The sequence below is a fragment of the Dendroctonus ponderosae genome, unplaced genomic scaffold, assembly GCF_020466585.1.
Source record: "Dendroctonus ponderosae isolate FM_Combo_2020 unplaced genomic scaffold, Dpon_F_20191213v2 Dpon_F_20191213_4, whole genome shotgun sequence".
In the NCBI taxonomy this organism is placed as follows: domain Eukaryota; kingdom Metazoa; phylum Arthropoda; class Insecta; order Coleoptera; family Curculionidae; genus Dendroctonus; species Dendroctonus ponderosae.
The window spans coordinates 5,488,426-5,502,545 of record NW_026018611.1 but is presented as its reverse complement, the minus strand read 5'-3'; the positions used below and the strand labels follow the sequence as shown (position 1 = coordinate 5,502,545).

Sequence of the window (14,120 nt, the reverse complement as noted above, 5' to 3'; positions counted from 1 at the left end):
TCATTCATGCGAGAAAGTAAGAACCATCCCAGCGCAAAAACAACCACCAAACACGTCCAATCACCATTTAATAGGCAATAAATATTTTGGTGCAAAAAAGTTTGAGGAAAGATAGGATGACTGAGGCAGGCAAACGAAATAATTTTTTAAAAGAAAACAATGATTAATACAGCAAAATATTTATTGTCTATTAAAAACGTACAACTGTAAAAACACACTTTTGACAAAATATTTCTCTTACACCTAATTTGTTTGATATCTTAAAATTTTGAGTGCAAACAATTTTAAAACGATTTTCACCACAAGAAATTCAAGCAGGCATTTTTTTCCATAACTCCAATAGTAAAAGTATCTCTCAAAGAATTTTTAAATTGCTCGTTTTAGCCGAATTTACTTCATAAAATAAAGCCATAAGTTCAGGAAATTTGTATGAAAGTTAAAATAAAAACCTTTGAGCATTAAAATGTTTGGCAATAAACTAAATGTAAACTATCCGAAATACCGGTTGACGGGAGTAAAAAAAAATAAAAGCAAATTTCGTATTAGTTCAACTTATGGTTTAACGTATTCATTGGGAGCCTTACCAGAAGAGACAACAGAAGTATCAGATGCCATCCCAAGGTAAACGACAGCAAGAACGATAAAAAACAAGGCAACCACTGCAAGCACAGCATATGACACAAAATTACTTTTTCTATCGGAGCCATCTCTTCTTGCTTTTAAATCGTATATAGATTCACGCCCCCGAGTGGTTCTGCAAATAACGCAAAAGCAGTTAGAAATGTTGGAAATTCATAGTTAGTTAATCCAAACTACTTACTTTGATACATAAGGTCTTCTAGTGTAAGGAGTGAATCCATTACTGTCGTGCTCCTTAACCAAATCATTCTTATCGTGCTCCGCTTTTTTTGCGGCACTTAAAGCCGACAATCGCCTGGTGAAGTTACTTAAAAACGGTGTATCGTGTTCAGTTAATGTTACATTGGAACTGGCCGGGATCGGATTGTAAGACGAAGGCTTTTCATGAGCTAAAATCGAAATACCATAAAGGGTCATCAATCAATCGAAATATGGAAATTCAAATATTGAATACCTGGATTTCCCAGGCTGAGTCTCGCTCGAACTTGATTTAGCTTGTCAGTGCCATAAGTAGCAGATCCAGAACCAGTCCCGCCAATTTCACTAAAAGTTGATGTGTATCTACTTGGAGATGGAGGGGCATAGAAGTTCGAATCTCTGGTGCTGGAATAACCAAAATCATCGCTCTTCGGTGAAGTATATCTGAAAGACAATTTCACATTTGAATAATATAGAAATTGCCTACTTTTCTTCTGCTTTTCTACCTTGAAGATGATGTTGAGAGTGGCGACTTCAAGGCCGAGCTTCTGCTATTTAATCCAACATCACCATAGGAATCGTCATTATTAGAGCCTGAATCAGGTTTTGATTTACTTGAGGCGAGAATATCAGATTCAGAATCCGACCCTGTATCAAAGTCGTCTTTTACAGCTTGCATAATTCTGGATGATCTTGTTGTAGTGGAAGTGGTAGTGCGAATTTGTTTCTTAGGACTGCGCAACACGGGCTATAATAAAAAATATATTCGTACTATAAACTGCAGTAAAAAAGCAGAAACATACTTGCCTCTACTACGGATTTTCTAGTGACCATGCCAGTACTAGATACTGGAGCTGCCATCGTAGCTCTGCGGTTCTTTTGATTTTTTGTAGTTTTAACATCAGCATCACTGTCCTCTTCACTGGAATATCTGCCTAGGGACCTGAAACAACATTTTCAACAGATTCAATTAAGTCAACTCACATACTATGAAAACCAAAGCTACCTTCTCCCATCACTAGAACCAACTTTGTTCTGATTCTCCAGAAGGAGCTTCAATTTCCTGACCATTACTTTTCTGGTAGTTCCTGTGATGGGCATCACAGGGAAACCAAATTCTATTAATTTGGTGCGGAGCTCCCCGTCTGATAGTTTATCTACATCGACCATCTGAAAAAGAGGGAAATATTGAGATAAAAGCAAACGATTACCGCTGCTAGGATTTTTTTCGGTTTAGTTGTCGTTCAAGAAAATTTAACTTAAGTGGAAAGTATTAGTAAAACAAACATAATATAAATTGGTTTGAAGAAATGGAAACTTGAGATCTAAATCTAGTGAAGTTGAATCAATTGATCACAGATTCATTAATGAGACACAAACATTTAGTGATAAATTAAAATTAACCTAACGGTAGGGTAAAATAGAGCATAACAAACAACAAAAACAAACAGAAAACAAGAACCTGTCCTTCCTCTTCTCCCCAATAGGAAATATTCAGGGAAAAAAAGTTTCTGCTCACAAACATAACAAACTCAATTAAAAACAGATGAATCAGTTACTATATGAAGACATCATGTTTGTCATGCTGTATTTTACCCTACCGTTAGGTTTATTTTAATTTTAATGTATGACTAAACGTTTGTGTCTCATTGACGACTCTGTGGTCAATTGATTCAACTTCACTAGATTCAGAGCTGAAACTCCTCTGTTTTCCATTTTAGAGCCCTGCAGATGGCTAAATATAGTCGAAAAGTTTGGCCCTTGAGAATGAAAGTGTTTCACTTGTTGCCGTCTATTGACCGATAAACCCACAGACCTCATTTACTAATATTATTTAAGTTTTACACACTGGATAAAACTCAGTTTATAAATCATCAAACAAGTTTTTTATAATGAAGTGTATATGTAATATATTACATACACAATTCATTATCAAAAAAGGGTTTGTTTCGCATTACAAAAAACTTGTATGTAATATATTACATACACCCTTCATTACAACAAACTTGTTTCATTAATCCAATAAGTCCAATAAAAAAACAAAAATGTCAATCGGTGCGTTGAAAGAATTGTTAGTTCACTATGTATTAATAACTGAGTTTGTCCTCTTATTTGGTTAATGTCCGAGGCGATTAAAATTCTATAAGCCCAATAAAAACACAAAACTGTCTACACCTTAAATTGAATTTGGTTTTTTTGTACTTTTGTTATACCTAGTATGTAAATCATAAGTACTAAGTACATGAAAATATATTCGAGTTGGATAGGGGCCGTTAGCTGGAGCTTATTAGACAATGAAAATGTACTTTCCAATAATTAAAATTGTTGTATTCTGAAAACTTATATGTGGGGCGCAAAATGTAGTGTTTGAGGCAAATAAGTTCCAAAACTCCATGAAGTGGGGACGTTGTTAAAGAACGAGAAACTATACATTTTCAATAGCAGATTAGAAAACATTTAACGCACTCATAAAAGCAATACTTAATACTATCTCTGAGAAGAATGGATAAACACACTGTACAAGAGTTCCCCATGAAACCATTAGCGTCTGGTTTCTGATAGTATTGTTGTTTGGATATCGCTAATGAACTTTGAATGCCTGTAATATTTGAAGAAACAACCAGTTTTTAATCAATCTAACTGAAGAAAATTAGACCAGCTTTTTGTGCCCTCTTGGCAGTTGAGCCTGTTTTAAAATTACCATTAAAGCTCAACAGTAGTGAATACATCACCGAGCCAAACGGTGCTTATTGCTCGAAAATCTTAACAATTTTTTGGAGGCCAAGGACTTTGAGTGCATGTGGACTGATACTTCGAAGTCATACTTTTAACTGAGTTTGTTTCAATCCAGCGGAAACTGACTAGTTAAAGATCTAGTAGGGGACGCTTTGAGAAATCAGATTATGCAGCTCTTAAGACTCTTACTTATCCTAGACAATATTAATTTATTAAAACCGACCACCTAACCTCAATACGCATACTGCTCATAGACAAAGTTTATTAGATAATTATTGCGGCTTCCTTACCTTGATCAGCTCAATGCACCCGGTTATAAAGAACTGATTTTTAAAGCGTAGGGCAACTGATGTTAAATTCACATAGACTATGTAGAAAAACAGGCGGCAAACCACGACCTTGGGGTAAAAATATTCAACTGCTTCTGGCGACTACACAAAACCGAAATCGATCGCCTTTTACTAGTCGGTTTATTTGGGAAACTCACGTCAATTTACCGTAAAAATTCACTTATAATTCAATTTTTTTTTAACAACACACGCCAAGCTTTGACATGCAATGTTCTACCATAAATAATAATGACGGCTTGCTCAAGATGGCGGCTTACGCAGCCGCGTTTGAACTGACTTTTTTAGCTGATCGAACGCAATTGGTCAGTTCCAACGGATAAGCCTGTGAGCGACCAATGAAAACCCTGATATACTTTGATAGGGATTAACAGCCAGATTTCAAACAATTTATTAATTTAGCAGACAAAACGGAAGTTTACTGAAGAATGTGGAGTAGTGCATAAATACGCCCAGATTTAAAGTTATATTAAAAAATTTCTTGCAAAATATTGCACCTAATGAATCACTTTATGGCGTCATCTCCCGATTTTCATTATCAAGGTCACATGCTATGACGATTTATCAATTTAAATGAAACTACTACAAAAACATATTTTTAACGATGAGGAATTTATTAGATTTATATTCACAGTTAATTTAAATAAAATCCATACAGACAGCCAGAATAGTACTGTTGATTTCAAGCGTAAATTAGACTAAAACTACTTACAACTTTCCGATATTTTACTAAAAAAATATAAAAAGCCCTGAATTGTTTCCAGACAATTCATTCGGCAATTAAACAAAACATATTTAATAGAACTTCTTACGAAATTCAATCTACAATATTACCAAACATAAAAACTGTGTATACAATAAATACCTATTATCTAATGTGTCTCATTGTCATATCCTTGTGCTATTCCATTTCGGCCCTTCTCTGCCAGTTTCACATCTGTTGCTCCCAAATTCTGCTCCAATCCTTTCCAAAATCGGTCGCTAAGATATCCAGCTCCAAAGTAGACCGATAACGATCCGTTGCCCTTCACAGCAACTTGAGAATCGCTCGAACTTTCCTCAATATTCTCATTAGCGGGAGCATTTGACCTCAACTTGCCAGTCAAAAGGCTCACATCAGTTTCATTCTCGTTCTTTGCCAAACCAAGTTTCTCGTCCAGGTTGTTCAAGTAACTGTTATAGTCGTAGGTAAAGTGTATCCTTGCATTGCTATTCAGAGCCACTTCCACATCATACGGTGTAACTATCGGCTTGTAAAAGTCTCGACTGTCGTATATCTCATTCATGGCACAAGTAATCATCACATAAATATCAATCTGAAAATACGCCATTTATTGCAAACCCTTTCAAATTAAAACTATTGTCTACCTCGCCCAAATTTGCCAGCTTGGCCACTGTGGGTTTACCAACGCTTATGAGATAATACTTTTTGCCATAAGCAATCGCAAGGTTTTTCACTCTTTCAATGATCTTCAGGTAATTCTTAACGCCAAGAGTTCCTATCACTATGCCTATTGTGCGAGCGTCTCTGATTTTTTCCATCAAAAAATATCTTCTTTTCAGGATTTTCTGATCTTCTTGGAACAGAGTTAGCTCCGAAGGCGGTTTAGATGGATCGTACAAGTACAAAGTTTTCGCTGTAAAAATGACCACTTTTAAATTAATATATTCTGCCCAATCAAAGATGGTTATCACAACTTGATTCAAAAGCATTCGATTACATTTAAAAATTACAACACAGCAAAAAATTGATTCTTCCTTCGAACTTTGCAAATGTTCGAAATTTCCTATAAAACCTAATTAGAAAAACATAGTTCTAGAGACGCTTGTTCAAAAAAAGTTCGACACTCATTTCTACAGGTTTACAAGTTAAAAAAAGTTCTGATAAAATCTAATTAAGAACAGACCTAAAAGCACTAATTGAAAACCTCCTAATAATTAATCAGATACTTCAATCAAGATCAAATCCTCTGAACCAACTGTCAAAAATCTATAGCAGCTTCTTTCCAATAAACCATTCTCTGTCCACATATATATACTTACGTTTGAAGCCTAAACCAATATTCATTAATTTCCTTTGATTCTCACTAATAAATACCACATTCTTGTTGGCTACATCCAAAGTGTCTTCAACTATTTTATGAACAGCTGCATTCTTAACCCTTTGCCTAAGTGCATCTACAAAAAAAGTCAAACTATTAATTCTCAAAAACAAATTCACTCAAATGGAACAGTCGTACCAAAATAATGAATATATGCATCATCAAGAACAATGACTAGATCTTTGCCTTCTACACTGTTAACAATCTGAGATATCTCCGCCTCCAAATGCTCGACTTGCAAGGGATGTTTCTCGTAGATGTTTAAATAGGGAACATCGCCTGATGTTTTGGAAAAACATGTGGGGCCAAAGTGAATGATCGCATCAGCATCCACGTGTGCAGCAGCAACATAATCTATGCAACAACTGATATAAATGTAAATATCAAGCAATCTAAAACTTACAAACAGGTACCTTTCGTACGATGTATCACCTAAAACGTATACAGACTGAGCCAAAATTCCTTGCAGCTTTAAAGCCACATCCGTGGAATCTGGCAGAAGATGGTCAGGAAATTGCAAGCAAACCTGAAAAGCAAAAGGGCTTTATAACTAAACTAACTTGAAATATACTCAATACAATGCTGGAAAGACACTAGTAGTGGGAATTATAAGGCTATTCTTCTAAACATACCTTTTGGAAGGAGTTTTTCGTGATCCATTCCGCACACTTTTGCACTTCATATAACCCATCAATTACCTTAGGATTTGTGACAACTAATGGCTTTTTAGATTCCACATCTTTTTCCAGACTCACCAACTCGTGTGTTGAAAACTGAGGCATGTTTTTAGTTAAAATGTTTGGATTGTTGCGTTATTGTTTACAAATTTACTAAGATCCTACGTGACTAGAAAACGTGGTTAGGTTTTCAATTAATAACTTCGATATTCCTTGGTTATGGCCAAGCTCTATGAAAACTAGCTCATGAATTTGCTCACTCCCGCTCATGAAAATCAAAAGAAAAACATAGTCGTTTGCTGCACCCACCAGGGAAAAACACGTACCATATGATTGTCAAACGTTCATTGATGGACGTCATTTTAAAGCCTATTTATTGATATTAAATTGGTAATAAAAACATTTGTAAATAAATTGATAAAACTCTATTCGGTAGCATGCTTTAATAATTAATTCCCCTCAATTCGCTTTGAAGCCATGGCAAATAAAATGGACGAGTTTAAACAGAAAATTATGGGGTTCATCCATAAACAGGTTAGTTCTATATGTTGCAGATATTGAAATTCACAGTTAATTTAATAAGACTTCTCACTTACTTATTTTCCACATTTGTAAATATTAAAAAAAAAAAATTTCAATAAAAAAGAAGCGTTTCCTTCCAAGACAGTATTTTACAAGAGGCAATCATCCAACAAGTTTTTTTTTACAGCCTCCCAAAATCCCTTCAATGGGATTCGATGATTCAAACTATCATTTCCCTCAAATGCCCACGTTGTCTATCAACAGTAAAACTGCTCAAGATAGCGATAGACCGGCAGATCAAGATATTTTAGAAAGCATCGAAGCAGCTTATTTTTCCATGAATCCAGATTTCGACATATGTAGATTTGAGCTAGCTGTAAGTGTGAGCCACGCACAATTTTTAGAAAAGTTGGTAAGTGAATATTCATTTGTAGAAGCTGCCAGAGACGCTGGAATGCGACCAGATTCAAAGGGACTTCAAGAATTTGAAACAGCAACATTCAGTCGTATCTAAAAAAGTGCTTCAGCTTATCTTGGAGCATCAAAGTGCTTGCAATAATGAATTTAAAACCATTCAAGACATTCTGCAAGAAGTTAAAGCCACTTTAGATCAATGCAAGGAGAGCAGAAAGCAGCTGGCTATTTGTGGGAAGCAGTTTTCATCCAGTTTAGGAATTTTGGCAAACTACAGAAAGAGGAAACTCGCTCAAAGGCTGCTGGGAAATTTAAATATGATTAAGAATTTGGTAAGAATGCATGTCATGGAATGAAACGGTAAGTAAAATTGTACGTTCCAGCATAGCTTTGACAAAAGATGCCAAGAATTACTCCATGACGAGGATTATGCTGGAGCTATAACGGAACTAAAAAGATGTCAGAAAATTGCCATAAAATACCGGCATTTCAGTTGCGTGGCAGCCCTGACTTATAAGTTACAAGAGACTTTGGAGAACACAGACACGCAATTTGATCGAATTTTAGCTCAAGTAATGTTCGAGCATTTGTAAGTCTCACATTTAGTTAACAGTACTTTCATTGTCCTTAGATGTGTTACCATTTTGATGGCGAAAGATACTTCAAGCTGCAAGCAGCCTACGACTTACTTGAGAAGTCTCATGTAGCAATGATTGACAATATACATGTGCATTATATAACTGCAATTTACAACTCGTCTTTTAACATTGTTAATTCGTATGTTTCTTCTGGGGATGTTTTGGACTCTGGCGACAACACTGGAAAGAATCCCTATAAAACGCTCTGCCAAGTAAGCGTGGCATATTTTTAGCTTCTTATTACTATAAAAAAAAAACTTTGCAGGCTGTGCCTCAAGACTATTTTATTTCATGTCTAGTGCAACTGTGTAAGGTTCTTTTCAAAATAGTTCTAAGTTATCATCAGTTAATCAGATGGTACAACAACCAAGAAGAAGGCACAAGTCAGAATTGTTTGGGTAGCTATTCCGTCCCCTGTGAATTAATTGAGGCAAAACCAGAATATCTCTTTAGGTGTGGAGCTAAATATGAGCAAGCAGAAACTGGATCACAATGTTGTGAAAATATGGGACGATGTGCAAAGAAAAGTGTCCAGTTTGCTGTTAAATGCTGATTTAGCAGCATACAAATTCGACCAGTTTGTGCAAGTTTTGCGTGTGGTTCATAGGTGAGTTTCGTAGCTTTACTACCTGAAACGCAATCAACTCATTGACTTTTAGATTAATTCAAGTAGGAGAAGAGTTTTGCTCAAGTAAATCTGAGGACTTGAGCGAATCAATACGAAAGCAGAGTATTTGCTATTTTAAGAATTACCATGCTCAACGGCTGGATGAATTGAAAATATTTATGGAGAATGAAATGTGGGAGATTTGTCCTGTTAAACCCACTTTCAATGTGGTGCAGCTGCAGGTGGAGTATATTTTACACACGCACTATGAATATTTCTCAAGTGTAGCTACTTTAGGAGTTCAGATCGGTAAGATCTGCGTTGAAAAATTACAAAAACCCCAGTCAGATCAGCCCCACAATGCCAGTGTACTCAACAAATTCTGCTGATTGTTCTTCATGCCATTCTCAAGATGGAAGCAGTATTACCGGTGAAAATTCATAACAATTACACACTGATTGTTACTAAATTGTCAACTAAAAAAATTGCAGGCAACTACTTCATCAGGTATGCAGACCATGGCACCCCCTTTGATACAGGCTTAGATGACACGGTAATCGATGAGGATATTTTGGCTGTTGATAATGAGGGATCAGGGTATTTCTCAGATGATAGTGAGGAAGAATCAGAAGAGCTCAAAAAGGATTTTGTGGATGAGGACAACATAGAGTAAGCAAGTCGAGAATACTTAAATGGAATTTATATGGGAATGTGTGTGGATGTTTTAGAGCTAATGCAGCAAATATACCCGAAGGCAAACATTCGCACCACAAAAATGCCCCAATTTTGACCAACACCACTTTATCGGTGTTAAGACAAATGGGCAAATACCTGCAAATGTCTAGGCTACTCAAACCGATTTCCTATCAGGTTATTAGCTGCATGAACGAGCTATTTGACTTCTATTTATATTGTGTTCATCTATTTTTTGCCTATGATTTGGTGAGTACTAAACAATCAAAAGATGTTAACAAAATTTGTTAAAATATAATGTTCTTTCAGACGGTTTCAAGCAGTAATCTTTACACTGAAACGCTCTCAACGACGCTCAGGAAAATTAGTGATAATCTCATTTTTGAACCGTCTTCGCAAGGGACCGAATTATCTTTTCCGGAAGGGCGGGTTCATAAACCTTGCATATCGCTAATGGTGGATCTGAAAACACCAGAGAACCTACATGGTTTATCGGAAAGAATAGTCGCTGTTGAAAGTCTGATTTTCCTCTCAAAACAGTACGAGTTTTTGCAGGAATATTTGGAGTATTTGGTGCCTCAAACAAACAGGATTATGCTGCAACAGTTCTTTACACAAGTAAGTGCATTTTCGTTTATTTTTACACATGTCTAGCTATTCAATTTTACTGCTGATAAAATGTAACCTCCACTGTTCATGTTCACTTCTGGATGGGTCCTTTCGGGTAAAACCTGATAGTTCCTTAGAAAGTTATTGCTTAGTTTAATGCCTACAATATCTAACCGGCTCTTCAAGTAAACGAACAGATCCTCTAGAGGTTCGCGCATTGCATTGAATACTACTAGTTGGCGTGCTCCTTTGAGAAACCACAGCAGTTCTTTCACTATATTAACTGGGTGTTCTTTAGAAGTAACTATTAGAGTATCACATTTGGTTCGCAATATTTTGCAGGCTCTTTGATTGTCAATTTTCCACTGTGGTGGTTTAGGGGCTTCCGCAGAATCTTCGTTCATTTTTTGCTTCTTTGAAGGAGTTTCTTCCATATTAGGGTCTTCCGACTCTTTGGTTTGGTAAAAATCTCTTAAAACTGAATACAAATTCACATTGATGCATCTATTCCGTTGTTCTTCCGGAAACTGCATCGCTACAAAGGCATTTTTCTGGCACTCGTTGCCTGGATGCATATGGATTAAACTGGCTTCCGTGTTTGCCCCAATAGAGTTCATTATAGCAGCAACCATAAGTCCTGAAGTGCCACTATCGTAGAGAAGGTGATTGCCATCTGAATGTATGTTGGCATAAGCTAAAATCTGAGACAAATCGTCTATTCTAATCCCCAGAGTTTTAGAAGGATCTTGTCTGTAAAACATGTTGGCCAAAAGCCGAACCGTAGGCCTTCGAATCTGTATGTATTCAAAGTACTTTTTCTCCTTTTTCTTGATATATTTCTCCTGCGAATAGCCAGTTTTCATATTGAAGGTTTTAGAATTGCTTACCAGCTCGCCGATAATCGCATTTGAGTTCAACTCAGAGTCCTGCAGCTTGTCAATATCATCTTTAGTTAGCATCTGCGAATCCCCATCAATCACAATATTCCTATTGTCTTGGCCGCTTGTTTCAATATTTAAAGCTCCTACGCTGCAGCTACTGTCCTCAACTTTTTCCAAAATAAATAGTTTCTTGTTATTGGAACTGTTTTTCATTTGAAAAGTGTCCAAGTATCTGTGCCCGATCACATTATCCATTTGAACGGTAAATTTCCCAATAATTAAAGACCCATTTTTCTTAAGCTTGTGCAACTTGGTGTAGCCCTGTCTTTGCACAATCACCTGATCGCCCACTTGGATTAATTGCTCATTTTCGTGCATTTTTAACAGCAAAATCGCTATTGTTTATTGACTAAACAGCGTGTTTTGTTTTTAAAATAGGGTTAGAATGTTTGAATGGTTTGACAGATGATTTAGACAGGGCTGTAATCAGCTACGAGTGTTTTTTTATATTGATAAATAATTTGCGGTTTACGGTTTAAATGTGAAAGTTTTTGGTTGATTTGAAATATTTGGCAATTTTTCAGTTGTCTTAGTTGCTGATGTAGTAATAGGGCGTGGCAATTTTAAACAATTAAGTCGGGCTTTGGTTTGCAAAGAGCCTCAGAATGAGTATTTATATTTTTTGTAGTTAGAAAAGGCATTTCTATGGATAAAAGATCGTCAACGCACTTTCACGGTGTTGGAGCGCAATTAAGAATAAATTAATTTACAGCATTTTCGGAAATGTTCAGTTAATTAAAAGCTATTTATTCATTAACATTATATGTAAAGTCAATTTTTACGTTTTGTTCGCACATTTTTTCTTCTGGATCTAGTAAAATCTTTGGTGGTTTTCTACTGATCGTTTCTACTGATCTGAAATTTATTGTGAACGAAAGTTTTCGAGCACTTTCACTCATTGAAATTCACTACTTTTCTATAAGATAACAAGAAACACCACTATCTTATAAGATTTGTCGTTTGTAAACGTATCTGTCATCTATAAGATGGCCATTTTGTTAGTTGGACCGCCTGGGCTTGATACACTCGGAAATATTCGAAATTTCTCTTATAGTAATAGTTTGGAGCTGCAGGAGAGTTTTTTAGAAAATCGTTTAAATCTAGAATCACTTCTTAGCTTAAAATAAGCTCATTATTCTAGATGTTTTGATTCTGCTTGAAAACTGTCCTGAACGGAAGAATCGAATACAATGTCTAATTTTACCATCCTGTATTTCAAAAACGCAAATTTGCCAGTCTATTATAGAACAACCTGTACAGGGTGGTCCAGTTTTCAGAACTTCAGAGGAAGGAAAGAGAATATGAGTTTGCATTATAAACACTTTATGTATAATTACCAATAAATATCTCTATCTATCTATAAGTTTGAGACAAACGCTTGTTTTGCAGAGTATTTCCAGTTGCTCGGATTTAAGAAGACCTGTTTATATGGCAGTGGTTGCGCAAGCATTCGATTTGAGGCAGATTTTAATTTCTATGTCGAAAATCAATTGGGAAGTTAAGGAAGTAATGTCGCAACATAATGCATACATCGATATGATTTTACGAGTAAGTTTCCGCCCGTACGATTTCGCCAAACCCCTTTTCATTCTCGGATGTTTTAGGAGGTGCAGATATTTAGGCTGCGACTTGAAGATGTCGCTCATAAAGTATCGATTTCTCTAGAAGTGTACAAACTCCTATGGGAAAACATAGCCCACATTGTTACTCACACTTTGGTACAAGGGTGAGAAGATTTAATTGTTTGATTGATTAAAAGCTCTTGATTGGTTAATTAATTTCAGATTTTCTGATGCCAAAAAGTGTTCAAATGGCGGTCGAGCTTTGATGCAGCTGGACTTTACACAGTTTTTATCAAAATTCGAAAAAATCTCATCACTGCGACCTGTGCCGCATAAGGAATATGTGGAGAATTACGTTAAAGCATTTTATCTGCCCGAAATTGAACTTGAAAAATGGATCAGAGAACACAAGGTGAGATAGAACCATTTCGGAGAGCTTGCGGAATTGAAAATTGTGCTTTTTAGGAATATTCATCTAAACATTTATTCGGCCTAGTCAGTTGTGCTTGCCAGAATAATAAAAAATCTCGTCAGAGGTTGCTTCAAGTGATAGAGGAGAGCGAGAGAAGTCCTCTGAGTAGGTAGCCCAAAAATAGCATTTTTAACAGCAACTTAATTCAGTGAGTTAGAGCTTTTTAAATTTTTAATGTAATCTCAAAGATTGTGTGATATTCTGTACTACATTAGATTAATTTTTTGTACCGGCGAATTTTAAAGATACAATTTAGACGAATGAATGTCTCAAGATACTTTACTACTTATAAAATAGGCCAACAAATGCACTTATTTGATGAGAAACTGTTGGTTGATGGGTATTTGAAAAGCAAAACTTTAACAGTTGTTCAATTTATTTCAAATATGTACTCTTTAACAAACCATTTGGAATTAGGATGTCTTAAAACTTAAAGCAAAGTACGTGGATAAATTATCATATAAGGATTTGAGTATAAATAAAGGCCACTTTCACTTTAAATCATTAACGTAGTTAATCACACTTATTTGACTAAGTGCAATGTATATTCTTAAGTTTGTGTTTGATACAACTTAGCGGTTGTTGATATTTTAACATTAAATATTTTTAAATTATTTTGCTTAAATAGGTTTTGTCGACGTAACTCATACCCTTTGTACATTATTTCACATTTCTTCGTATACTAGATTACTGTTGTTTCAAATAAATGTAACATAGATTGTTTTTTTGTCTAAATGTTGGGCTAGGAAATGTGTAAAAATGCTGTGCAAAAGAAGGCAAAAAACAGCATTAAAATAGCAATCGGAATATTGTAATGTTTTTAACCTACCATGTTGCAAATCTGAGCAGTTCCTACTTAGAGTTCATAAAGCGTCCAATTTAGAGTGTAATTTACAGCAGAAGAACACTAATAATTGAAGGTGTGTTTGCAGCAAAACACCCCTATGTTACATAATAAAGCAG

The 14,120-nt window shown here is 35.6% G+C and overlaps 4 protein-coding genes across 5 annotated transcripts in view; 1 reads left to right on the top strand and 3 right to left on the bottom strand.

Moving 5' to 3' along the window:
* The window catches only part of LOC109543998 (inner nuclear membrane protein Man1), a 12,329-nt gene extending 8,137 nt beyond the window's left edge, over positions 1 to 4,192 (bottom strand). For both annotated transcript variants that reach the window (XM_019913967.2, XM_019913964.2), the window contains exons 1-7: positions 3,864 to 4,192; positions 1,844 to 2,007; positions 1,645 to 1,780; positions 1,344 to 1,585; positions 1,094 to 1,281; positions 821 to 1,028; positions 585 to 754 (exon numbers count right to left, since the gene is read on the bottom strand). In XM_019913967.2, coding sequence (XP_019769526.1) covers positions 585 to 754; positions 821 to 1,028; positions 1,094 to 1,281; positions 1,344 to 1,585; positions 1,645 to 1,780; positions 1,844 to 2,007 — 1,108 coding nt within the window. In that variant the 5' untranslated portion in view covers positions 3,864 to 4,192. The remainder of the gene's footprint in view (positions 1 to 584; positions 755 to 820; positions 1,029 to 1,093; positions 1,282 to 1,343; positions 1,586 to 1,644; positions 1,781 to 1,843; positions 2,008 to 3,863) is intronic.
* Positions 4,193 to 4,513: 321 nt separating this feature from the next.
* Positions 4,514 to 6,944, bottom strand: LOC109544066 (2-(3-amino-3-carboxypropyl)histidine synthase subunit 2). Its single transcript, XM_019914087.2, has 6 exons — positions 6,655 to 6,944; positions 6,436 to 6,548; positions 6,161 to 6,387; positions 5,964 to 6,098; positions 5,289 to 5,557; positions 4,514 to 5,236 (listed from the first exon to the last, which is right to left on the bottom strand). The coding sequence occupies exons 1-6, from the start codon at positions 6,802 to 6,804 to the stop codon at positions 4,793 to 4,795; spliced, it is 1,338 nt and encodes a 445-aa protein (XP_019769646.1). The 5' UTR covers positions 6,805 to 6,944; the 3' UTR covers positions 4,514 to 4,792.
* Positions 6,945 to 7,027: 83 nt separating this feature from the next.
* LOC109544065 (syndetin) lies at positions 7,028 to 13,880 on the top strand. Its single transcript, XM_019914086.2, has 16 exons — positions 7,028 to 7,233; positions 7,409 to 7,597; positions 7,656 to 7,967; positions 8,019 to 8,207; positions 8,267 to 8,485; positions 8,539 to 8,671; positions 8,727 to 8,880; positions 8,933 to 9,122; positions 9,178 to 9,310; positions 9,372 to 9,549; positions 9,609 to 9,822; positions 9,883 to 10,191; positions 12,513 to 12,671; positions 12,728 to 12,849; positions 12,908 to 13,097; positions 13,151 to 13,880. The coding sequence occupies exons 1-16, from the start codon at positions 7,177 to 7,179 to the stop codon at positions 13,268 to 13,270; spliced, it is 2,868 nt and encodes a 955-aa protein (XP_019769645.2). The 5' UTR covers positions 7,028 to 7,176; the 3' UTR covers positions 13,271 to 13,880.
* On the bottom strand, positions 10,166 to 11,523 carry LOC109544067 (tRNA (adenine(58)-N(1))-methyltransferase non-catalytic subunit TRM6). Its single transcript, XM_019914088.2, has one exon. It carries the CDS (start codon positions 11,439 to 11,441, stop codon positions 10,224 to 10,226), a length of 1,218 nt encoding a protein of 405 aa, XP_019769647.2. The 5' UTR covers positions 11,442 to 11,523; the 3' UTR covers positions 10,166 to 10,223.
* Positions 13,881 to 14,120: the final 240 nt, after the last annotated feature.

Coding starts and splice junctions, on each gene's coding strand:
- LOC109544066 (XM_019914087.2), bottom strand. CDS start 6,804: ATGCCTCAGTTTTCAACACACGAGTTGGTGAGTCTGGAAAAAGATGTG. Junction 6,549..6,654: donor CGAAAAACTCCTTCCAAAAG/GTATGTTTAGAA, acceptor TTTGCTTTTCAG/GTTTGCTTGCAATTTCCTGA. Junction 5,558..5,963: donor TATTGGTTTAGGCTTCAAAC/GTAAGTATATAT, acceptor TCATTTTTACAG/CGAAAACTTTGTACTTGTAC.
- LOC109544065 (XM_019914086.2), top strand. CDS start 7,177: ATGGCAAATAAAATGGACGAGTTTAAACAGAAAATTATGGGGTTCATC. Junction 8,486..8,538: donor CCTATAAAACGCTCTGCCAA/GTAAGCGTGGCA, acceptor AAAACTTTGCAG/GCTGTGCCTCAAGACTATTT. Junction 12,672..12,727: donor ACATCGATATGATTTTACGA/GTAAGTTTCCGC, acceptor CGGATGTTTTAG/GAGGTGCAGATATTTAGGCT.
- LOC109544067 (XM_019914088.2), bottom strand. CDS start 11,441: ATGCACGAAAATGAGCAATTAATCCAAGTGGGCGATCAGGTGATTGTG.